Source organism: Typopeltis vanoorti, chromosome 13, assembly GCF_054136105.1.
Source record: "Typopeltis vanoorti isolate ZY-2024b chromosome 13, IOZ_Tvanoo_1.0, whole genome shotgun sequence".
Classification (NCBI taxonomy): domain Eukaryota; kingdom Metazoa; phylum Arthropoda; class Arachnida; order Uropygi; family Thelyphonidae; genus Typopeltis; species Typopeltis vanoorti.
The window spans coordinates 109476150-109501722 of NC_143561.1; the positions used below are offsets into that span (position 1 = coordinate 109476150).

Below are 25573 nucleotides of genomic sequence, written 5' to 3' on the forward strand. Positions count from 1 at the left end.
TTTAACCTTTTTTTAATTGATTATTTTTTCTTGTAGAATTAGGACAACTGATTAAAGCAACTCGCCCATTCTTGAATTTAATCAGTAAAGCAAAGGCTGCTAAATTAGTACGGGCATTAGTGGATATGTTTCTTGACATGGAAGCTGCAACAGGCTTAGAGGTTTGACATTTGATTTTTACTTGTGTGCATGTTAGTTTTTAAATTTAAAGAAAGAAATGTCATTTTATATTATTTTTCCATGGAATAAAATTTTATTCTGAAATTTATTTTTCATGTTACTCAATCCCTAGAACTCTACATTTCCTGTTTAATTTGTATTATAGCTAATACAAAGACAAGTACTGGTATCCATATTGCTTTTGGGCAAAATGAATTACTATGTGGATGTCAACATGTGGTATTAGTCTGTGATTTGAAATTAGAAATGGTGGTAAAACTTGTTACCCACAGACAAATGGGTGTGGCATTGTATAAACAGAGGTATTGTAAATGCTTTAGTGGAGATTTCAAACTGCGAAGTTTATCTGGACTTAAGAAAAGTGAAAAACCATCCAGTTTAATATATCTGGCATTGAATGTATAGTTAGCAAAAATTTGATTTCATTGCATCCTTTAAGTCTTGATGTCTACTTCAGCAGTGTACAGAAGAATGCTTGCTTATATCTTACAACAAAGGCTGGTTATTTTTGAAATAAATGACCTAATTTGAACATCCTTTGCTTGTCCAATGCATTTACATGACTACTCTGTGAAGACATCTGACTTCTTATCCAGAAGTCAGATGTCTTTACAGAGTAGTCATGTCTTTCCTCTATGACCAAAAATATTAACATGTTTTACTTGAAGGATTTATAACAGAGAGAAGTCTTAACTTTTCTTGCTTAATTGCAATGATGGCTTTAATTTAAACCTGATCTGGTCATCCATCTTGAACCTTTTGAGGAATTAAGCATATGGATTCACCAACCAGTATGTGGTGAAAATTAGTTGTATGAATGGCAACAGTACATGTGTTGCATGCCAATACTCATGATACTAATCAGTCTGTTGGAACTAGGAAAACTTTCAGCTTTTGTATCTCACTTCATAGTTTCTTATTCTTTATATGGTATGTCCTTGAAGATTGACAGGCAGTAAGATATCAAAGACAACCCAAAAGAATTCTGTCATTATGCTGCAAGTAAAAGAAAGAATGAAGAAAGAACTTCTTTGTTAAATGCAGATGGTATGCTGGAGGTGACTGATGTAGAAGTGATTGTTCAGCTAATGAGTAGCCATTTGCTAAAAGCTATCAACTGGATATTTGCAACATATGTCTTCACTAGACGAGAAAAGTCGTGTATGAGGAGGAAGTACTAGAGCTGTTGCACAAATTTAATAAGAATTCTGCAATAGGAACTGATGGGATATCAGCAAGGATGCTAAAAACATGTTCAGCTGAACTGGTTATTCCTTTCACCATGCTATATAATTTGAGTCTCAGAATAGGGAAGATTCCACAGGAGTGGAAAGAATGTATGGCAAATTTGGAAAAGTTGATTAGGACTTGCATTCAGAAATGGATTGAAAGAGAATCTCTACTTTGCAATGAACAGCATGGGTTTACTAAGGGAAAGTCATGTTTGATCAAATTGCTCACATTCTGTAATAATGTTACCACTGAGTTAGACAAGGATGGATACACAATGATACTTTTGGATTTTATAAAGCTTTTGACAGAATACAGCATGGGAGACTGTTGCATAAATTGGAGAATATGGGATTGGATTATAAACTATTGGCATGGATCCATGTGTTAAGACTTCTGGGAGGATATCATATTGGAAGTTTAATGGAGTATTCACAGCACTAGGAAAGGATTAAAAATTAATTTTAATGCTTCCAATATTTCATCTCAGTCACGGAAACATCTCCAGGGAGTACAAATAATGCTTATAACACACATATACACACAAAGACAACACAATACTTAATGAAACATGTGAGTGACTCTAAAGTCCTATCTAGGTGGTGCACTTGCAGGCAACTTAGGGTATAACTGGCACCCTGTGATGATTATTATTTCCCAAATTTTGGGAAGTTTTATGTTTCTGTATTTGTTTAAATTAGGTTGATTTCTGAGTGCCGCTGAAGATTCCGAAAACAGTCTTTTTAAATTTACTATGCTGGAGCATGGTGGTTTTTTTTTTTTTTTTTTTTTTTTCAGAAGATCCTGTGAGTTGTATCTAATACATGGTCTGTGAGGCAGGATTGACCATAGTAAATTTAAAAAGGAAAGATTGTTTTTGCAATCTTCAGCAGCACTTAGAAATAAAACTAATTTAAACAAATGTGGATGCATAAAACTTTACAAAATTTGGGAAACAATAATTGTCAGAGGTCCCAGTTTACATCCGTAGGCTGCCTACAAATGCCCATAGAGGGGCGGCACCACCTAGATAAGTCTTGAGAGTCATCCACATGTTTTATTGTGTTGTCTTTGTGTGTGTGTTACAAGTGTTATTCATACTCCCTGAAGATGTCTTAATGACTAAGATGAAATATTAGGAGCATTAAAATTTGTTTTTGATCAAAGGATCAAAGTGCTTTCCTAGTGCTATCAATACTCCATTAAACCTCTAACATGATATTGGCATGAATAAGAGGATGGCTGACTGACAGATATCCAAAAGTTGTATATGGAGGTGTGAATCTGCAAGATTCAAGGTAACTAGTTGTGTGCCTCAAGAATCAGTACTTGGTCCATGTGTTGGGGTTTAAGTGCTGTGAGGATATCATGTTGGAGGCTTATTGGATTGTATACAGCACTCAGAAAGGATTTTCAAAATTTTCACCTAGAAAAACACAAGTCATACATCTGCAACCATGACTATGGCCAGTCAGGCCTGGCTGACCATGTCTTGGATACAACCCACAGGATCTCTTGGGAAAAAACTACCATGCTCCACCACAGTAAATTCAAAAAAGAGAGACTATTTTTAGAATCTGCAGCAGTTCTCAAAAATTAACCAAATCTAAATAAATATGGTTGCATTAAACTTCCGAAGATTTGGGAAACATTAATCATCAGAGATCCCCCCCCCTTACATTCTGGGCCACCTACAACCACCCATAGAGGGCGCACCACTTAGATAGAACTTTAGAGTCACCCATGTGGTTAGCTTAGTTTTGTGTGGTATTTGTGTATGTGTTACATTAGTTTTTTTTTTGTAATCCCTGAAGATGTCTCAGTGACTGAGACAAACTATAGGAAGTATTAAATTTCTTTTTAAATTTCATTTTAATCCTTTCTGAGTATACAATCCATTAAGCCTCTAACATGAAGTACTTGGTCCATTCTTATTCAGTCTGTAGATTAATGACAGTGGGAAAGATTTGACATATGACATATGGCTATTTGCTGATGATACAAAGATAGGTTGGGTAATCAGGAGTGCTGATGATATGCAGTACTTGCACAATAATTTGAATAGGCTGGAATTGTGGTTATGTGAAAATGGATGTCGGTTCAATGTTGATAAATGTAAGGTCATGCACTTGGTGTGATTAGATATTCAGTGTCATATTATATTGGTGGGATTATGCTAGAAGAAACTGATCAGGCTAGGTTAGGTTAGGAAGTTCATATAGCAAAAATTGTAAATGCAACTCGGAGAATAATTACCATGTGAAGATATGAAAAGACTTGTAAAGATAAGGAAGTTATTTTACCTCTTTGCAAAGTCTTGATAAGATTTGACTTAGACTTGCATGCAGGTCTGGTCTCCTGGTTTCTATGGTGATTCGGATACGGTGGAAAGAGTGCAAACCAGAGTGTCAAAAATAATATGAGACTTGTGGAATACTGATTATGAAGATAGAGTGAGAATTTTTAAGTTGCAGACATTAGCAAACAGGAGAAAGAGGGATGATATGATTGAGAATTACAAACTTCTGAAAAGGTTATTATAGAGAATTTCAGTAAATGGAATTTTTTCATTTTATGGAGGGTGGGGAAAAGATGCTAGAGCATCCTTGGCAGTTGATAATGAATGCTGTCAAGAAGGGGTGAGAGCTAGATTTTTCTCTCATAGAGTGGTGTGTGATTGGAATGGATTGCCGTTGGATGTTGTGTGTGCAAGTAGCGTGGAAGAATTCAAGAGCAGGTATGACAGCTGGTGTGAATAGTACGGCCTCTCCAAATGAGTTTCTGACTCCCTGGAGGTCTCTCTTAATAATAATAATCAAAAAACAATAAATAAGAAAGACAGTATTCAAACCAGTTTTAACTCAGGGATCTGAGAGCTGGGTCAGAACTAAAACACTTGATCAAAGACTAGAGACCACAGATATGAGAGTCCTGAGAAAGATTAAGGGAGTGAACAGATGGTATCAATGGCAATATCGCATTAAAAACGAGGATATTAGGAAAGAACTAGATGTTATTATTATTATTATTTGTCACCTCCAGGGAGTCCAAGACTCATCGAGGGAGGACATCCACTTTACAACTTTGTCTCCACCATTCACAATCCACCAACTAACTGCAACTACACCAATGCCATCTATTGCCAACCACTACCACTAGTATTTCCACAGACAATCACAAACAACCATGTCCATGGCAGGATTCGAACCCACAGCCTTTTGGCTGGGGGAGCAGATATGCTAACCACTTGGCTCACCAGGCTGGCATCCAGGAATGTGTTAGTAGAGCTGCTCTCAGATGGTATGGTCACTTAAACGGAATGGAAGAGGAAAGATTAGCAAAACAAGTGTTCTCTGCCAGATTGGCAGGAAAAAGACCCAGAGGAAGACTCAGATATAGGTGGATTGACATGGAAGTTAGTAATAATGTGATGATGATGTAGACATCAAAGTTTTAAAACCATGGCCTTTTATTGACAAAGAATATGAATTGATAAACTTGTTATTCTGTCAAAGCTGGCTTATAATGCAGTTTTATTTCATAAAATATTTTACTTTAATCCATGCATTGATTTCTGAAAATGTTTTAATACTTTGTTTTGTTTGTTTAAGAAACAAAATGTATGCTTAACAATTGTTTAAGAAACTTAAACAATTGTTAAGAATACAGATCTGAGTTAAAGACTACTCTACTGTTCCACTTTAACTGTTAAGATGGAATACCTGTTATTAAATATTCCTCTGATTTACTTTATTTTATTTTATTTTTACTTATTGGATTGTCAGTGAAGTACTTTTTTTTTGTAATATGGAAATAACTGTGTGTGCGCTCATATTTGTTTGACTACAATGAGAAAAAAACAAGTTTATGAGAGAAAATTCCCTTCTTTCTCTACTCAAGGATGCAAGCATTTTGCAGCAGTGAGCCAATATGCAAGCATTCTTCTGATATTCTTCTGATTTACTTTATTTTCTTATGCATATTAGCAGCATGGATTATCTGTTTGCAAAAGTTCAGGTGTACAACTAAATGCTTTTCTCTACTCTTCATACTTTACCAGACATGAAATGAGTAAAGCAGGAACAAAATGAACAAAGCTATGGGTGTTGTGTTTTTCTTGCTATAATGCAGTACATTTGATTTAACATTTTTTTTTTCTAGCATTGATATTTTAAAAGTAAAGATTTAAAAAATGTGCCCATAGCAATGGTTATTGAGACATAATGAGTTGAAAATTATCACTTATATCAGAAACCTAAGAGGTGCTTAAGGATCAAAGCTATATAATTGAGAGGAAACCTCCACATAGCCTTTAAAGGAATGTGGAGAACCAACCAAGGCTTCTGACCTATGTCCAATCCTCACCTTCTCGTGGTGCATCCTGTTAGGTATCTACCTGGATACTGAACGAATGAGGATGGGTTGGCAATTTGGGATTTAGCTGACCAAATTGTATTCTTATTGGTTTGAACCAAAATATCAAATGATGGTACAACAAGACAAAATTTCATGTCGGTTAGGGCATCGCGCGGTTAAACAAGGCTCCTGTTGCTTTTGCCAGGGAACCAGGGCAAACACTAAAAAGTCAGCTACAGGAACAAATCCTGAAACCTACCCCATCTCAACATCACCAGAGTTTAAGATTGTACTGTCAACATAAGAAGCCCGAATGGCAAAGAAATGGAGCTAGCTGAGGAATTGGATAAGTACCAGATCGACATAATAGGAGTGACTGAAACCAAAAAGACAAAAGCTGGTGAGATCTTTCTGAGCAATAAATACAAAATGATATATTTTGGCAATGACAATCAAGGAAAAGGAGTAGCCATAGTATTCAACACTAAATACTAGGCTAATCTTCTTGAATGGCAGGCAGTCTCAGGTAGAGTGATGTGGGCAAATATGAGAATTGGACAATGAGACTTATTCGTACCTATGGTCCCACAGAACGTTCTACTAAGGTAGAAGTGGAGGACTTTTTTGAGGCTATAGAGAAAGCAGCTGACACAATGAAAAATGAAAAGTTGGTCCTTGTTGGGAATCTAAATAGCAGAGTAGGAAATGATTGTGAGACATACAAAAATATTTTGGGAAAATTTGGAGAAAAGAGCAAAGCTAATAATAGTGGCAAATACTTATTGGATTTCTGCTCAGGACACGGACATGTTATTACTAACACAATGTTCCAACATAAAAATGTGCATAAATTCACATGGAGAGAAGAGGCTAGGAATAAGAAAAGTCTCATTGACTATGTTATTGTTGATAGTGAGGTTTTCTCACTGGTGCAAGACATTACAGTGTACAGAGGATTTGAAATTGGAAGTGATCACAATTTAGTCACGATAAGGATAAAATTGAATTTCATATTGAAAAGAAGAACATGTAAGAAAGTTTTAAAGCAAATAAAAGTTGAGCAACTCAGATGTGAACTGCAGACTAAAATACACAAACTTTATTCAAGAAAAATGAAAGCGTTTGAGAACAGGAACCGAACCTTGGAGATTCATTGGCAAGCTCTGAAGAAAACACATTGGCTGAATCAGCCAGAGAGGCATATTGGTGAAGTTGTCTGCAAGGATAGAAAAATCAGAAATCCATGGTGGACACAGGAAGTAAAAGAGACAGTGAAGGAAAAGAAGAAAGCATATGAAACGTTCCTGGCAAACAAGTCAACTTGTGCTCTTAGAGAATACAGAGACAAATGTAAGAAAGCTAAACAAAAATCATGGGAGGACTTTGGCAAGAAGATAGAAAATAAACATCAAGAAGGTGGCAAGATATTCTGGAGGTTTTGAAGAAGCTAGAAATGGAGGAAAGAGTGCTGTAAAAGGAATTAGAGATGATAAAGGTGACATGAAAACAGGAGAAAAAGATATCCTTGAAGTATTGGAGTAATTACTTCAAAAAATTGTTGAATGAAACAAACAGTGATGACAGCACAGTGGTAAAAAAACACTGACCAGGCATGCAGTCAGGAATACATATCCATACTTGAAGTAGCAAAAGTCATCAAAAGCCTGAAATGGAAAGGCAGCAGGAGTAGATGATATTTGACCAAAAATGTTCTATGGAGGTGTAATGGACAAAGGGATGAATTCCAGGTGATTGGAGTAGAGCTCTCATCGTACCCATATATAAAAAGGGAAATAGAACTGAATGTGAGAATTACAGAGGTATTTCATTACTGACTGTTACTGGTAAGATATATGCAAGTATACTTGAGAAACGATTGAGAAGAATTGTGGAAGAAAAGCTGGATTCAGGCCAAATAGAGGCTGTTAGGATCAGATCTTCACTTTACGACAAATAGTTGGGAAAGCATGGGAATTTAACAAAGATCTGCATTTAAGTTTTGTCAATTTGGAAAAGGCATATGACAAGGTGCCAAGAGAGAGAGAAGCTATTCAAAACAGTACAGTTATATCAAGCAATGCTTAGTCTTTATTTGAGTTGTAAGTCAGCAGTTAGAATTGAAGGAAGTATGGGAAGGTTGTTTAATGTTAAATCTGGTGTCGGACAAGGATGTACATTATCTCCTCTGTTATTTATATGGATCACATTATGAAGGAAAGTGGTATTAAACCTGATATCAAATTTGGAGATGTTAATGTCAGCTCTTTGCTTTATGCGGATGAGTTTATACATTTAAATAAATCTGCTACAAGTCTGCAAGATTCCCTGACTAAATTGAATAACTGTTGTAATAGTTATGGTATGAAGGTCAGCAATAACAAGACAAAGAAAATAGGCAGAAGCATTGAAAATATCAACTGTGTTATGAATGGAGAACCTATAGAACAAGTAAAACATTTCAGCTATTTAGCCATGATTTTTAGTGAAGATCATTATTATTATTATTATTATTGTTCTGGGAAACTCCAAGGAGTCGACAGACTCATTGAGGGAGCCCCTCACATCATGTCTGGAACAACTATTCAACATTCACACAGTATCTATCATATCTTGCCTTGAACTCATTCACGGTCGTAGCACCCACAACAGACTCTGGAAGCTTATTCCACTCATTCACCACTCTCCAAGTAAAAAACCTAGCTCTAACACCCTTGTCAACCACGCTCTTGCCCAGCTTCCATGCATGGCCCCTAGTCCTCCCACCACCAGTCATATTTTCAAAAATATCTTCTGGATCAATCTTATAAAAACCCTTCAGTAATTTGAATGTCTCAATCATATCACCCCTCCTTCGCCTATCGTCCAATTTCTGCAACCCACAAATCCTCAACCTATTCTCATAAGCATCATTCCACAGACCTGCTATCATCTTGGTCACTCGTCTCTGGACCCTCTCCACTTCCTCCCCATCACGAAGAAACCCTGGTGCCCATAACTGGGCACAGAAGTCCAGATGGGGTCTTATCAAGGCTCGATACAGAGGAACAACAACTTGCTTTTCTCTGCATGTTAAAGTATTTTTCATAAGCCAAGTGATTTGGTGAGCTGTTTTAGTTACTTTTGTAATGTGCCCCGTAAACTTCAACTCCCTATCCACCAGCATTCCCAAATCCCTGGCCTCATCAATCTCCTGGAGTTCGGTTCCACCTATGCGATATACTGCTGCTATTCTTTTCACCCCAAAGTGCATAACCTTACACTTTGCCACATTAAATTGACATCCATTTTTTCTAGCCCAGTCCTCCAAACTATCCAAATCATCCTGTAAAATTTTGACATCCTGTGCACTCACAATTGCTCTACCCAACTTTGCATCATCAGCAAATAAGTGAACACTTCCTCTCAAATCCTTTCCAATATCATTGATGAACAAATTGAAAAGCAGTGGTCCAAGAACAGAGCCCTGCGGCACTCCACTAGTCATAAGACGTCTTTTTGACTCCACTCCCGAATAAACGACTCTCTGGTATCTCTCCTTCAACCACCCTCCTATCCATCTCACTAACATTATATCTATTCCCATCTGCTCCAGTTTACTGATTAGGGTTCCATGTGGTATCCTGTCAAAGGCCTTGGCAAGGTCCAGTAGTATCACTGTAAACCCATTACCCCTATCCAGTTCAGCTGTCACTATGTTATAAAACGTGAGCAAGTTACTGAGGCATGATCTACCCTTCACAAAACCATGTTGTCCCCCATACAATATCCCATTTTCATCTATCCAATTCTGTATTCTTTTCTTGACTAATTTCTCTAAGACCTTGACAATGATTCCTGATATGCTAATCGGTCGGAATTTACAACAGCGGTCTTGGAACCACCTTTATGCAGTGGAACTATTTTCCCCTCCTTCCATCCGCTCGGGACTAACCCAGACCCGAGACTCAAATTAAACAAAATGGTCAAGGGTACTGACAATTCATTAGCCGCTTCTCGTACTACACGAGCTGGTATACCATCCAACCCCACAGATGTATTGACATTGAGGTTATGCAATAGACTACTCACCTCCACTTCATTCGCCACAATTCCCGTATAATCTACTGGTTTATTCGTTTCTGCAATGTCACCACCTGGATGATATATTCTTGCAAAGTGCTCACTCAGTAACTCAGCTATCTCAACTGATTAAGTTACCTCCCTACCATCGGCATTCTTTAAAATCATTCTGCCATGTACATTTTTCCTTTTCTTTGCTACATATCTAAAAAACTGTTTAGGATTCTCTTTAGCCTGCATGGCCAATGTTCTTTCGTAATCCTTTTTTGCTTTTCTTACCACACTCGTCACCCTTCTGGCCTGCGCTTTATACCGTTCATGTGCCTGCCGGTCACCCTTCTCCTTAAATTCCCTCCATAGTTGTTTCTTTTTTTGCAGCTCAAGCTTAATGGTGTTATTCATCCATTTAACCCCTACTTGATTTATTATTCGGACTCTAGGTATACAGTCAGCCATTGCTTCATGCAAACACTTCTTAACCACCTCCATGTACTATCAACTTCTAGTCGTTGCAGTTGTACATGCCATGGCACTGAACCAATCAAACTCCTAAGCTTGTCATACTGTCCAACCCGATAATTCCACATGTACCCTGTCTTAATTGAAAATTCTACACCTTTAGCCACCTCCTAAGTCAAGACCCTATGATCACTCTCACCGATTGGTGGCAATGTGGTCGTATTTGTTACAGCCAAATTCTCAGATGTAATTACTAGGTCAAGCACTCTCTAACCCCTAGTATTTTCCATTACATGCTGTCGCAGATAGTTATCCCTTAATAACCGCATAAAATCCAATTCCTTCCTCCCGTGTGTCCTCTCCTCACTCCAATCATTGTGACCATAGTTGAAATCTCCCATAATAATCACCCTCCTTCCACTCATTTCTTCTATTTGCTTGTGCATACTGTCATCACCATCTTTTCCATCACCTGGTCTATAGCAGCACCCAATTGTATATTTAGTTCTGCTAGCCACAATCTCACACCAAATGGCCTCAAATGTGCTCTTTTCTCTATCTTGCAATTCAACTTCTATTCTCCTTGGCTGTAGCTCATCAGCTATCATCAACAATACTCCTCTCCCCATTTTATTCTCTCTGTCATTCCTGAAGATGGTAAATTAAATATGCAAATAGACAATGGAATCAACAAAGCTGGTATGGTAGGAAGTCATCTGAATAAATTTATATGGAATACCAGAGAAATTAGTCAAAACACTAATTTAGCTGCATACAAGACAGTGTTCAAACCAATTGTTACTCATGGATCTGAGAGCTGGGTCAGAATTAAAACACTTGACCAAAGACTAGAGACTGCAGATATGAGAGTCCTGAGAGAGAGATTAGGGGCATGAACAGATGGCATCAATGATAATATCATATTAAAAACAAGGATGTTAGGAAAGAACTTGACATTGTTAGCATCCAGGAATGTATTAATCAGAGCAAATCTCAGGTGATGTGGTCACTTAAACAGAATGGGAGAGGAAAGATTAGCAAAACAATTTTTCTAATCCAGGTTGGCAGGAAAAAGAACCAGAGAGAAGACCAAGATATAGGTGGATTGATACAGTAAAAAGTGCCTTAGAAGGCAGAAATATAAGATCTAATAATGTTGGAGTCTTGAAAGGTAACAGACCGATTTAGAGGAAAATTGTAGATAGGAAGTTAGTAATGCCTTAAATTTTTCATGTATTACTATCTTATCCTGTACACCCCTTTAGGGTACCTACCAGGAATTTGATGATGATGTCAAAAACTTATTTATATTCCCAATTTCAAGTTGTGTGCTTCTTATAAATAAATAAATAAATATTTGGTGTGTGTGTGTGTGTGTGTGAGTGATTGATTGATTGTTATTTGGTGTAGTGTTATGGAAGTCTGCCAGGAGAAAAACTCGAGGTTTCATTCTAGTTGTTGAGTAGAGAATCTTTTTATCCCTTTTCATCTTGTTCTTGGGTTAGTTCAACTTTGATTCTGACAAGTAGCGTGCTTCTCACTGAAAATTTGGGTTTTTAACTTGTAACTCAGTGTAAATTCTACAATAAATTTTTCTATTTCATACAATACTGGGTAGGGTTTAGGAAAACAATATGGCAGCATTTGCCTGCCATACTCTTTTTGCTTGTAAAGTCTATCTACAAATTGTATCATCTCAGTTACTAGTAACAGCTAAGGGTAGTGATCAGCCGCCTACAAATTTCCAAAAGTTCAGGATAAAAGATTATTAGAATCACTCTTTTCAGTATTAAACCACATGCAAAGAACAAATAAAGTAAGGGATATAAAGAAAAAGTGATTCTCCCATATATATAGTCAGTCACAAATAAAATAGCAGGATTGCTTTGCGAAAAAAATCTAAAGTGACTTTCTACCCACTGAACACAGTCTTCAATCATCTGAAACCTAAACCACCACATCAACCACTTAAAAAATCAGGTGTCTACAAGATCAGTTGCAGTTGTGGGCTGCACTACATAGGACAAACACTGGCAGATCTGGGGGAGATACACTGATCGGGACACTTTAAGGACATTAAGAATGTAAATACAAATCAGGGCTGGCAGCACATACAACATATACAAAACATCTAGTAGAATGGCAACAAACTGAAATGCTCTAAATTGATTACTGATTTTACTGCCTTTACATTCAAAGAATAAGTGTTGAAGTACAGTGTAACAGAAAACGGGATGATATTACATCAAATCTAGTCTTCCTGAATCCATCATGACACACTTGTATTTATCCTCAGTATACTATAGCCCATAAACCAGCAGCCATCGTAACAGCGAATGTACACTTTCCATTGTTTAAACATTTTCAAATATTCTTCACTAGAAATGTTAATAGTTATTACTTTGATTGTAGTTTTTATCATTTATCTCTGCTATTTCTTGATGAAGTGAAACAAAGTTTTTTCATGAAACTAGTTGAATTAAAACAGTTTCTTTTTGACTTCTTTCTGTGGGATGTAATATGGAGAAAACAGTGATACTAATATGTCCTTTCTCTACAGAGCCTACACCATAAGATAAAAGAGTTTTGCCTACTTCCTACATGTAATAAAAGGTGTTATAGGATTTCTTATATATGTCTAATGTTTTATATGTGTATATACGATAGTGCACACTATTGTTGAAGCCAGTTTGACAAAATGATGCACTATAATGAACTGTGGAAAAGTTCTGGCTTAAGTTTCATAGAACCAATGTAATTTTAAGCTCCCTATTACAAATAGTAAAACTGAAAAGTGTCACTATAGCAAACCGAATTTCCTAGCAAATGATTTCACAATCAGGATACAAAGGAAAGAGCAGGAAATATAACAAAAGAAGATCATGGGAAGTGAAACTTCCAAGGAATCTTCATAGAATAAAAAAGGGAATGAATCCTCCCAGATCATCATCATCACATTCCTGACATGTACTTCAAGGGGGATGTACAGGATATGATAGTATTAAATCAAACTTACATCATTACTAACTTCCTATCTACAATTTTCCTCCAAATCAATTTGTTACCTGTTAAGACTACAACATTACTAGATTTTGTATTTCTATCTTCTAAGGCATTTTTTACTGTATCAATCCACCTATATCTTGGTCTTCTCTCTGGGTCTTTTTCCTGCCAACCTGGCAGCGAAAACTTGTTTTGCTAATCTTTCCTCTCCCATTCTATTTAAGTGACCATACCACCTGAGATTAGCTCTGCTAACGCATTCCTGTATGCCGACAATGTCAAGTTCTTTCCTAACATCCTTGTTTTTAGTATGATATTGCCATTGATGCACTCTTTTCATGCCTCTAATCTTTCTCAGGATTTTCATATTGCAGTCTAGTCTTTGGTCAAGTGATTTATTGCTAACACAGCTCTCAAATTCATAAATTAAAATTGGTTTGAACACTGTCTTATATATAAACACTAAATTAGAAATATATATATCTATATCTAATTTAGTGTTTTGACTAATTTCTCTCTTATTCCATATAAATTTATTCAGTTGACTTCCTACTACACTAGCTTTGTTGATTCTGTTGTCTATTTCCATATTTAATTTACCATTGGTACTAAAATTTGTACCTATGTAGCAGAAATGTTTTACTTGTTCTATAGGTTCTCTATTCACAATGCAGTTGATATTTTCAATGCTTCTGTCTTTTTTCGTTGTCTTTGACTTGTTATTGCTGATCTTCATACCATATCTGTTACAACAGTTATTGAATTTAGTCAGCGAATCTTGCAGACTTGTAGCAGATTTATTTAGAGCTATAACATCATCTGCATAAAGCAAAGAGCTGAAATTAATATCTCCAATTTTGATATCAGGTTTAATACCACTTTCCTTTATAATGTGATTCATATAGATAATGAATAACAGAGAGGATAATGTACATCCTTGTCTGACAACAGATTTAACATTAAACCATCTTCCTGTACTTCAGTTCTAACTGCTGACTTACAACTCAAATGAAGACTAAATATTGCTTGATATAATGTGCTATTGACGCCTTACAACTCTAGTGTTTTGAATAGGTTCTCTGTTGGCACCTTGTCATATGCCTTTTACAGATCTACAAAACTTAAATACAGATCTTTGTTTTATTCCTATGATTTCTCAACTAATTGTCATCATCATCATCAAATTCCTGCCATATACTCTCAAATTAATAATGACAAAATTTATGTCATTATTAACTTCCTATCTACAATTTTCCTCCAAATTAGTCTGTTACTTGTCAAGACTCCAAAATTATCAGAATATATATTTCTAATTAAAATAAAAAGCCAAAAGGCTAGTTTTCTGGCAATTGAATAGATATTAAATGGATAAGAATCCTATATTGTTATATTGCCAGTAAGTGAAACTCAATATCGATAACTACGATCTATGAGTTTCAATGCCGAAAAAACTATCAGCGAAGGCAATTCGAAGCAAAGATGGAGCAAGCTCCCTCACTATTCTTGATATTCTCTCATAATGTAAAACACAGCTCCTAGGAGATGTAATACTGTCATAACATTATGAGGGGAGGTCTCTACCCAGACCTGTTTCAATCTTTTTTGAGGTCTCATCAGTGAGTAGGTAGACCTGGAAAATATCAAAGCTTAGTGAAAAGAACTTACATACCTTCACTATACGAATGCCATAAAGATGTGCTTGTATTTTGTAATTAAAATAAAAAGCCAAAAGGCTAGTTTATATCAAAAAAGGTTGAAACCGGTTTGGGTAGTGACCTCCCCTCATAATGTAATGACAGTATTACATCTCCTAGGAGCTGTGTTTTACATTATGAGAGAATATCAAGAATAGTGAGGGAGCTTGCTCCACCTTTGCTTCGAATTGCCTTCGCCGATAGTTTTTCGGCATTGAAACTCATAGATCGTAGTTATCGATCTTGAGTTTCACTTACTGGCTATATAACAATATAGGATTCTTATCCATTTAATATATATTTCTATCGTCTAAGGCACTTTGTACCGTATCAATCCACATATATCTTGGTCTTCCTCTGGGTTGTTTTTTTGCCAGTCTGGCAAGATGCTAATCTTTCCTCGCCCATTCTGTTTAAGTGACAATACCACCTGAGATTAGCTCTGCTAATGCATTCCTTGATGCTGACAATGTCAAGTTCTTTTCTAATATCCTCGTTTTTAATATGATATTACCATTGATGCCATCTGTTCATGCCTCTAATCTTTCCCAGGACTCTCATATATGCAGTATATAGTCTCTGGTCAAGTGTGTTACTTCTGACCCAGCTCTCAGATCCATAAGTTAAAACTGGTTTGAACACTATCTTGTATATAGCTAATTTAGTGTTCCGACTAATTTCTCTCTTATTCCATATGAATTTATTCAGTTGACTTCCAGCTTTGTTGATTCTTTTTGACTATTTCTATATTTAAGTTACCATCTTCACTAAAAATTGTACCTAAGTAGCTGAAATGTTTTACTTGTTCCACAGGTTCTCCATTCACAACACAGTTGACATTTTCAATGATTCTGCCTATTTTCATTGTCTTTGTCTTTTTATTGCTGAACCTTCATGCCATATCTATTACAACAGTTATTCAATTTAGTCAGTGAATCTTTTAGACATTTATTTAGAAATATAAGATCGTCTGCATAAAGCAAAGAGCTGACATTAACATCTCCAATTTTGATATCATGTTTAATACTACTTTCCTTCATAATGTGATTCATATAGATAATGAATAACAGAGGGGATAATGTACATCATTTTGTCACACCAGATTTAATATTAACCAATCTTCCTGTACTTCCTTCAATTCTAACTGCTGACTTACAACTCAAATAAAGACTAAGTATTACTTGATATAATGCCCCATTGACACCATATAACTGTAGCGTATTGAATAGCTTTTCTCTTGGCAGCTTGTCATATGCCTTTTCCAAATCGACAAAACTTAAATACAGATCTTTGTTATATTATCATGATTTCTCCACTATTTGTCATAAAGTGAAGATCTGATCCTGACAGCCTCTATTTGACCTGAATTCAGCTTGTTCTTCACCAAGCTTTTCTTCCACAATTCTTCTCAACCATTTCTCAAGTATACCTGCATATATCTTACCAGAAACACTCAGTAGGGAAATACCTCTGTAATTCTCACATTCAGTTTTATTTCCCTTTTTATTTATGGGTACTATGAGAGCTCTACTCCAGTCATCAGGAATTCGTCCGTCTGTCCAGGCATTCTGAACTATGCAGTGGAGCCACTGTAAGACTTTTATACCGCCATACTTCAGCATTTCTGGTCGAATATCATCTACTCTTGCTCTTTCCACATTTCAAGCCTTTGATGGCTTTTTCTACTTAAAGTATGGATATGTATTCCTGACTGCATGCCTGGTCAGTGTTTTTTACCACTGTGCTGTCATCACTGCTTGTTTCATTTAGCAGTTTTTCAAAGTAATTACTCCATACTTCAAGGATGGAGTAATTACTTTGAAAAATCCTTTTCTCCCATTTTCATGTCACCTTTATCATCTCTAACTCCTTTTACAGCACTCTTTCCTCCTTTCCTAAGCCAACAGCCTCTAGAATATTTTGCCACCTTGATATTTATTTTCTATCTTCTTGCCAAAGTCCTCCCATGACTTTTGTTTAGCCAGTTTTATACAATGTTTCACTTTCTTACATTTGTCTCTGTATTCTCTAAGAGCAGAAGCTGACGTATTTGCCAGAAACCTTTGATATGGTTTCTTCTTTTCCTTCACTGCCTCTTTAACTTCCTGTGTCCACCATGGAGTTCTAATTTTTCTATCCTTGCAGACTTCACATGTCTCTCTTTGAATCAGTCAGGGTTTTCTTCAAGGCTTGCCACTGAATCTCCAATGTTTGCTTCCTGTTCTCAAACTCTTTCATTTTATCTTCAATAATCTTTGTGTATTTTAGTCTACAGTTCACATCTGAGAGCTGCTCAACTTTTATTCGCTTTAAAACTTTCTTACATGTTATTCTTTTTAATATGAAATTCAATTTTATCATGCTCAAGACTAAATAGTGATCCCTTCCAATTTCAAATCATCTGTACACTGGTGTCCTGCATCAGGGACAAAACATCACTATCAACAATGACATAGTCATGAGACTTTTCTTATACGTTGCATCTTCTCTCAATGTGAATTTGTGCACATTTTTATGTTGGAACATGGTGTTAGTAATAACCAGTCCATGTCCTGAGCAAATATCCAACAGATATTTGCCATTATTATTACCTTTGCTCTTTTCTCCAAATTTTCCCAATATATTTTTGTATGTCTGACAATCATATCCTACTCTGATATTTAGATCCCCAACAAGGACCAACTTTTCCTTTTTCATTGTGTCAGTTGCTTTTTCTAAAGCCTCAAAAAAATTCCTCCATTCCCACAGAAAGTTCTACCTTAGTAGAACTTTCTGTGGGACCATAGGCACAAATAAGTCTCATTGTCCAGTTCCCCCTTCTAATATTTGCTCACATCACTCTACTTGAGACTGCCTGCCATTCAAGAAGATTAGCCTCATATTTTGTGTTGAATACTATGGCTACTTCTTTTCCTTGATTGTCATTCCTGAAAATAACATTTTGTATTTATTGCTCAGAAAGATCTCACCAGTTTTGTCTTTTTTGTTTCAGTCACCCCTATTATGTTGATCTGGTACTTATCTAATTCCTCAGCTAGCTCCATTTCTTTGCCATTCAGGCTTCTTATGTTGATAGTACCAATCTTTAACTCTGGTGATGTTGAGTTGGGGTGTGTTTTCAGATTTGTTCCAAAAAACTTTGTCGGAAAGTTAAAATCTGATCCTGATACCAGCTTGTTCTTCACCAATCAAAAATATGTTCTTGTGCATATATACTTTGGGATGAGTAAAGTGAAAAAAGGTGGTGAAGCAAAAGAATAGCAGAAAGCTACATAATTATAGTTCTGAAGTCTGTTTGCATGAAAACTTGAGATTTGTACTACACTACCTTAATAGTTGAGAAAATTATCAAAACATAAAGATTGCGAGGAAAACATCTAGGATGTAAGTATGACACAAAGCAAGAGAGTATAGATGTAGTGACAACAGATACAAATGGAAAGGGCCATCATGCTTACCTAAAAAGAACATGTAAAGAAGTTCATGCAAAAGAAAAAGTTCAATCAACACAGTCTGTTCAAGACAGTTAAAAAAAGGAGGGCGGGATAATGAACCATTATATGTGAATTTTGACACATCTTCTGAATATCATTTCGACATATTGTTAAGCAATGAAGGCTGATTGATTAATAGAATGAGAAATGCTTTTTAAAAAGATGACTTGGCACTCTTGTGCTAAATATAATAGAAATCCAATAATGCAGTAAAGAAAATATCTCCATCCTTCTTTCCTAAGAAAGAGAGAGGCATGGGGGTGGGGGAATTGATGCCTTGATCACTACTCCTGCCTGAGGGCATCAAGGAGTGACTGAGAAACAGCACAGACACTTAAGATGAAAGTTGGATTTTATTTAAAGTCAGTTTCTCAGTTACATCATCATGTAATCAAGGATGTAACCTAAGGCTTTGGTGCTACTGCAATTGTCTTAAATAATATGAAATGAAACAACTTCCCTTTCTTTATTGTATATTACAGTGACAGAGTTTCTCCTCTTCCAAAAGCAGGCAAACCTAGCAACAAGAGAATGCATGGTTAATAAGCATAATTACACTGGTTTTATGGCCTTGGTCACCTCAGTTGTAATTCAAACTAAAATTGACACTTTTTGACATTATTAGTTTCTTCTATTATAATTGTGATGGGATGTTGAGCAACATTATATTTTGTATTTTGAGCAACATATGATTTAAACAACATGAAGTTTTGGAATTGTTTTCTCAAAATGTTTCACACACTTTTTCTCTGTTCTGATATCACCATTTTTGTGGCTTTCACATGTTCACAACAGAATGTCTCTAAATGTTAAATATTAATTGAACTTATATGCTTGTGTGCAACTTTTCTGTGAGATTGTCTATTAGTACTGTGAAATTTATTCAGTTAAAAATCAAATCTGTCATGAATTTTGACCATCTTTATTTTAAATAGTGTGTGTATTTATTTTTTTAATTATTGATTTTCCAATTATAGGTTCAACTCTGTAAAGAATGCATTGATTGGGCCAAACAAGAAAAAAGAACTTTCTTAAGACAGTCTCTTGAGGTATATCTTGAATGTCTTTATTAATCTATATATATATATTTTTTAAATTAATAATTTTATTAAAAGTAGTTTTAATAAAATGTAAGATGCAAGCTGGTTAGAATTGAAGGTGTCCAAAAAAAAAAAAAAAAGAAAGAAAATAGCTTCATGTTAAATAGTATGGAAGGCAATATTCTATGCTCTTCTTTTTCTCCCTACTATTATTTATGATCTATATGAAAAACACTTCATTAAGGCACATATTCAAGAGTCTTGAGTTAAATTATTGTTGCAACAGATTTTATATGAACATCATATGCGTTATTATTAGTAAACTCATAGAACGGGTGTTTTTATTTCATTTATTTATTTTATTTTTTTTTAAGGGTAGAACAAATTAATGGAAATAGATATTAGAATAAGTTAGATGATGTAGTTGGGAAGCTAGCCATGTACCAAAGTGTTCAAACCAGTTTTAACATATAGATGAAAGTTGGGTTAGAAATAAAACAGTTGATGAAACTGAATGTCATAAATATGAAGATTTTTTTTAGGAAAATTGAGGATTAATCAACAGATAGTATCAATGGCAGAACCTTATTAAAAATGAGATGTGGAACTAATGAAAGATGTGTGCTTGACTACCATTAAGTGTTGGGGCTGTGATTGAAAAGAAAGGGAAGAAGGTAAGACTGGCAGTAAATTAGGTAATGAGCTTGAATAACCAGCCTGGTAGGCTAAGTTGATAGCATATCCATTTTCCAGTCAATAGGCTATGGATTTAAATCACACTGTGGGCATAGATATTTGTAAACGTGTGTGAATTGCACTACTTGGTGTTCACTGCCACCCTCCTTATTGGAGATTTGAAGTAGCTTGAATTCCATGTTTGGTACCATGGATGAACTATAGGCTTAAGCTTTGGTGAGATTCACATTTAAGAGAGTTGGATGAGACTCGGTCCTAATCAGGAACAGCACTTTTATAATAAGAGTTAAAATATTTTCAATAAGCAGTTATTATGTGACTACTTTGTGCAAGTCATACAAGCAAGATGTCATAGAATGACAGAAGCGAAATTTAAAAAAAAAAAAAAAAAAAAAAAAATGCAAAGTAAAGCATTATATTTAGGCCATCACATATATGCCAGGCACTGTCGCTCTTTGTGAGATCAGGCGTTATCAGAAGTCTACCGAACTTTTGATAAGGAAGCTGCCCTTCCAACGTCGTATTCGTGAGATCGCCCAAGATTTTAAGACAGACTTTCACTTTCAAAGTTCTGCCGTTATGGCTCTCCAAGAAGAAGTGAAGCTTATTTGGTAGGCTTATTTGAAGATAAAGCATTATTTATTATTATTATTGTTCTGGGCAACTCCAAGGAGTCGACAGACTCATCGAGGGAGGCCTTAACATCATGTCAAGAACTACTATTCAACATTCACACAGTATCTATCATACCTTCCCTTGAACTCATTCACGGTCGTAGCACCCACAACAGACTCTGGAAGCTTATTCCACTCATTCACTACTCTCCAAGTAAAAAACCTAGCTCTAACACCCTTGTCAACCATGCTCTTGCCCAGCTTCCATTCATGACCCCTAGTCCTCCCACCACCAGTCATATTTTCAGAAATATCTTCTGGATCAATCTTATAAAAATCCTTCAGTAATTTGAATGTCTCAATCATATAACCCTTCCTTCGCCTATCGACCAATTTCTGCAACCCACAAATCTTCAACCTATTCTCATAAGGTTCATTCCACAGACCTGCTATCATCTTGGTCACTCTTCTCTGGATCCTCTCCGCTTCCTCCCCATCACGAAGAAACCCTGGTGTCCATAACTGGGCACAGTAGTCCAGATGGGGTCTTATCAAGGCTCGATACAGAGGAACGACAACTTGTTTGTCTCTGCATGTTAAAGTATTTTTCAGAAGCCAAGTGATTTGGTGAGCTGTTTTAGTCACTTTTGCAATGTGCCACCTAAACTTCAATTCCCTATCCACCAACACTCTCAAATCCCTGGCCTCATCAATCTCCTGGAGTACGGTTCCACCAATGCGATATACTGCTGCTAATCTTTTCACCCCAAAGTGCATAACCTTACACTTTGCCACATTAAACTGACATCCATTTTTCCTAGCCCAGTCCTCCAAACTATCCAAATCATCCTGTAAAATTTTGACATCCTGTGCACTCACAATTGCTCTACCCAACTTTGCATCATCAGCAAACAAGTGAACACTTCCTCTCAAATCCTTTCCAATATCATTGATGAACAAATTGAAAAGCAGTGGTCCAAGAACAGAGCCCTGCGGCACTCCACTAGTCACAAGACGTCTTTTTGACTCCACTCCTGAATAAACCACTCTCTGGTATCTCTCCTTCAACCACCCTCCTATCCATCTCACCAACCCTATATCTATCCCCATCTGCTCTAGTTTACTGATTAGGGTTCTATGTGGTATCCTTTCAAAAGCCTTGGCAAGGTCCAGTAGTATCACTGTAAACCCATTACCCCTATCCAGTTCAGCCATCACTGTGTTATAAAACGTGAGCAAGTTACTGAGGCATGATCTGCCCTTCACAAAACCATGTTGTCCCCCATACAATATCCCATTTTCATCTATCCAATTTTGTATTCTTTTCTTGATTAATTTCTCTAAGACCTTGACAATGATTCCTGATGTGCTAATCGGTCGGTAATTTACAACAGCAGTCTTGGAACCACCTTTATGCAGTGGAACTATTTTCCCCTCTTTCCACCCCCTCGGGACTAACCCAGATCCGAGACTCAAATTAAACAAAATGGTCAAGGGTACTGACAATTCTTTAGCTGCTTCTCGTACAACACGAGCTGGTATACCATCCAATCCCACAGATGTATTGACATTGAGGTTATGCAATAGACTACTCACCTCCACTTCATTCATCACAATTCCCATATAATCTACTGGTACATTCGTTTTTGCAATGTCACCACCTGGATGATATATTCTTGCAAAGTGCTCACTCAGTAACTCAACTATATCAACTGATTCAGTTACCTCCCTACCATCGGCATTCTTTAAAATCATTCTGCCATGTACATTTTTCCTTTTACTTGCTACCTATCTAAAAAACTGTTTAGGATTCTCTTTAGCCTGCATGGCCAATGTTCTTTCGTAATCCTTTTTTGCTTTTCTTACCACTTACCAATATGTTAAAATATTATGATGAAATATTTAAAATAAATAAAATATTAGTGGAGATTCTGATACTAATATGTAAAATATAGAGGTATTAAAACAACTAAATATGTATTTGTATGTTTGTGTATATGCATATAGCATTAGTACACACAAAAAACATAGCACCCATTATCACAATACAGGCAGGCCTTGAGATGGTGGCAATTATAGCCCACTGGAGAACAGCAAACTGGTTTTGGATGAATTTATAGTGCACACATAAATGACACTTTTCCATTGTACTTCTGTAATGTTTTACAAAAGATGCACCTATCCCAAGTGAATTTACACTCAACATTTCTGTAGAAAGACTGTTATTGTGTGTAAAAGATCGGAATAATATTCCTCGGTTATTGTTTTATCCTTTTCAAGATAATTAATAAACAAAATGCTTTCAGCATCCCAAAACCCCAGTGCCATGACCTTTCCTGCTGATGAAACCGACTTTGTCTTCATTGGCGCTGAACAACTGGCTTCTGTCCACTGTTTTGACTGCTGTTTGGATTCTGGTGTGTAATGACGAATCCAAGTCTCATCCATAGTAATAAATCGATGCACAAAATCAGTTTTATTCTTAATAATAAATTTAGTTTAATCTTTTATCCAAGTGTAAGCAAACAAAGTTTGCACCTTAAGTATCTTCAGAACTGAGGCAACTCATGGTAAAGGTGGACCAAGATCTCATCACTCCTTGTCTTAGTATCTCCCATAATGCAAAGCACATCTCCTTTCAGACATGTATAATGCTATGCATTAAGGGAAGGATCACTAGACTGGTTCAAACTTTATTGAGGTCTCGTCTGTGGGAGCCAGACCCAGAGGTGGTGATACTAAGCTAGAAGCAATGGAGAAGTCATATTACTTATATGAGTTGCCAAAAGGTGTCTCACCTTATTAAATTACTTTGGATTTAGAGAAAGATGTTAAGTAGTTTTTTCCCCCACTTAGTTAGACTAAGAAAAAGGGGGAAAAAACTACTCAACAGTTTTATTCTTGGTAAAACGCTCCAAGCACTGTTCAGAGATTTTGATGCAAGTGCATTTTTGATCTGCTGTGAGCAAGCGTGGCACCCATCTTGCACAGAGCTTTTTCATTTGCAATTTTTCATGCAAAAGATATCCTACACGTTCTTTTGAAATGCCTATAGTCTCAGTAATTTCATGCACTTTGACTTGCCAGTCATCCAATACCATATCATGGTATTGGATGACTGGCAATCATGCACTTGATCAATGATTTCTGGTGTCGTTACACTTTTTTGGACGTCCTTCACGTGGATCATCTTCAGGGATTGTACGGCCACTTTTAAACTCGGCAGCCCATTTCTTAATTGTTGTAAATGAAGGAGGAGAGTGCCCATAAACTTTTATGAACTTCGAAGAATTTCTTTTGGCATTAAACCTTCTTTTATAAAGAATTTTATAACTGCACGATACTCAATTTTATCCATTTCAAGGGATACAGACAACACTTTTGCTTCAGACAGCTGCAAAAAAAAAAAAACTGACTTGCAATATTACATGGATGCTTATGACAGATGAACCAACTTAGTAAAAAAAAATCAATAGTGTTGCAGTCTATGGTCGAGGCCAAGAACTTTTCAGACCACCCTCGTACATAAGGTAAAAATAACTGTTTTACTATTTAATCAACCATAAACACCAGCTCCACCATATTTATCCATGCTTCCCAGATATTGAACTGCTTAGTGTGCAGTTAATATCATCATAGCTTTCGGACCTACTGTTAATCAGTATTAGAATATTCCCACAATTAACCATGGTTTATAAGTAGTGCAGTCTCTGAGCAACGCATTTATTTTTTGATTACATTCACTATGCTAATGGTTATATTCATTATGCTAATAAGAGAGCTAATGGCTGACTTAATAGAAGATAGAGTAACATGTGTTGTGCCGATCTGTTCTTGAAGTAAAGCAAAGCTAGCAGATCTTTAGATACGAAGAGCTTTATATGAGTGAAATTTAATTTTCAGCTTAACATGTAGTTATAATTCTAGTGACCCTACACCTTTTCAAGACGGTTAGCTGGTTAAGTTCCGTGGATAAACAAAGTTTCCACTTCAAGTACTATTTAGCTTTGCATGCTATGCCTACTTCGTATAGTATTAACAATCAACTATTTAGGCTTACATGCTAGTTAAAACTCATTATTAGGTTTCATGGAATGAAACATATGGCACATATAAATAATTAATCACAAGTTTAATTGATCCTATATTTTGTCTCAGTTATTGTTTCCCTGACAATGTCCCAGACATTGTGAGGGAAACAATATTAAAATTGTAAAAAACACACACAAAAATGCATGAAATAAGTGGAAAAAAGACGGAAAGCCTAAAGTTCTATGAGGGATGCCCTCTATAGGTGCTGTTGACTGTGATCCAGTGGATCATAGTCAACAGCATTTCTCAAAAGAAAACATTAAAAAGCTTCTAAAAATGTCATATCTGTCTTGGCCTCTTGAAATAGTTAAAAAAAAAAAAAAAAAAAAAAAAAAAAGAAAAAACTCCAGTTTATCCTCTCCTCTCCAATATATGGATTACCAAAATTTCATAAACCTAATAACCCTCTCTTTTAAATTAGCCAAACAGTTAGCTATATCCTTAACCCCACTAGCTGGCCATTTTTCATCTTATAAAAATTCCACTCATTTCAAATCCTTAATACCAAATTTAGTTTTAAACAATAATGATATCATGGTGAGCTTTGATGTCACCTCTCTTTATACCAATACCCCTCTTTCTGACAACACTTTAAATTGACTGAAAATGCCACCTCTCCCTGATATAATTGTTTTTTTCAATTTTACCATCCATTT

The 25573-nt window shown here is 36.0% G+C and overlaps 1 protein-coding gene across 2 annotated transcripts in view; it reads left to right on the forward strand.

The window, feature by feature from the left end:
- The window catches only part of LOC150100465 (26S proteasome non-ATPase regulatory subunit 11-like), a 237046-nt gene that overhangs the window by 25229 nt on the left and 186244 nt on the right, over positions 1-25573 (forward strand). For both annotated transcript variants that reach the window (XR_016549277.1, XM_090403074.1), the window contains exons 3-4: positions 37-161; positions 19453-19524. Coding sequence is in view for 1 of the 2 variants with exons in the window: in XM_090403074.1 (XP_090259200.1) it covers positions 37-161; positions 19453-19524 (197 nt within the window). In the remaining variant the exon portion in view is untranslated. The remainder of the gene's footprint in view (positions 1-36; positions 162-19452; positions 19525-25573) is intronic.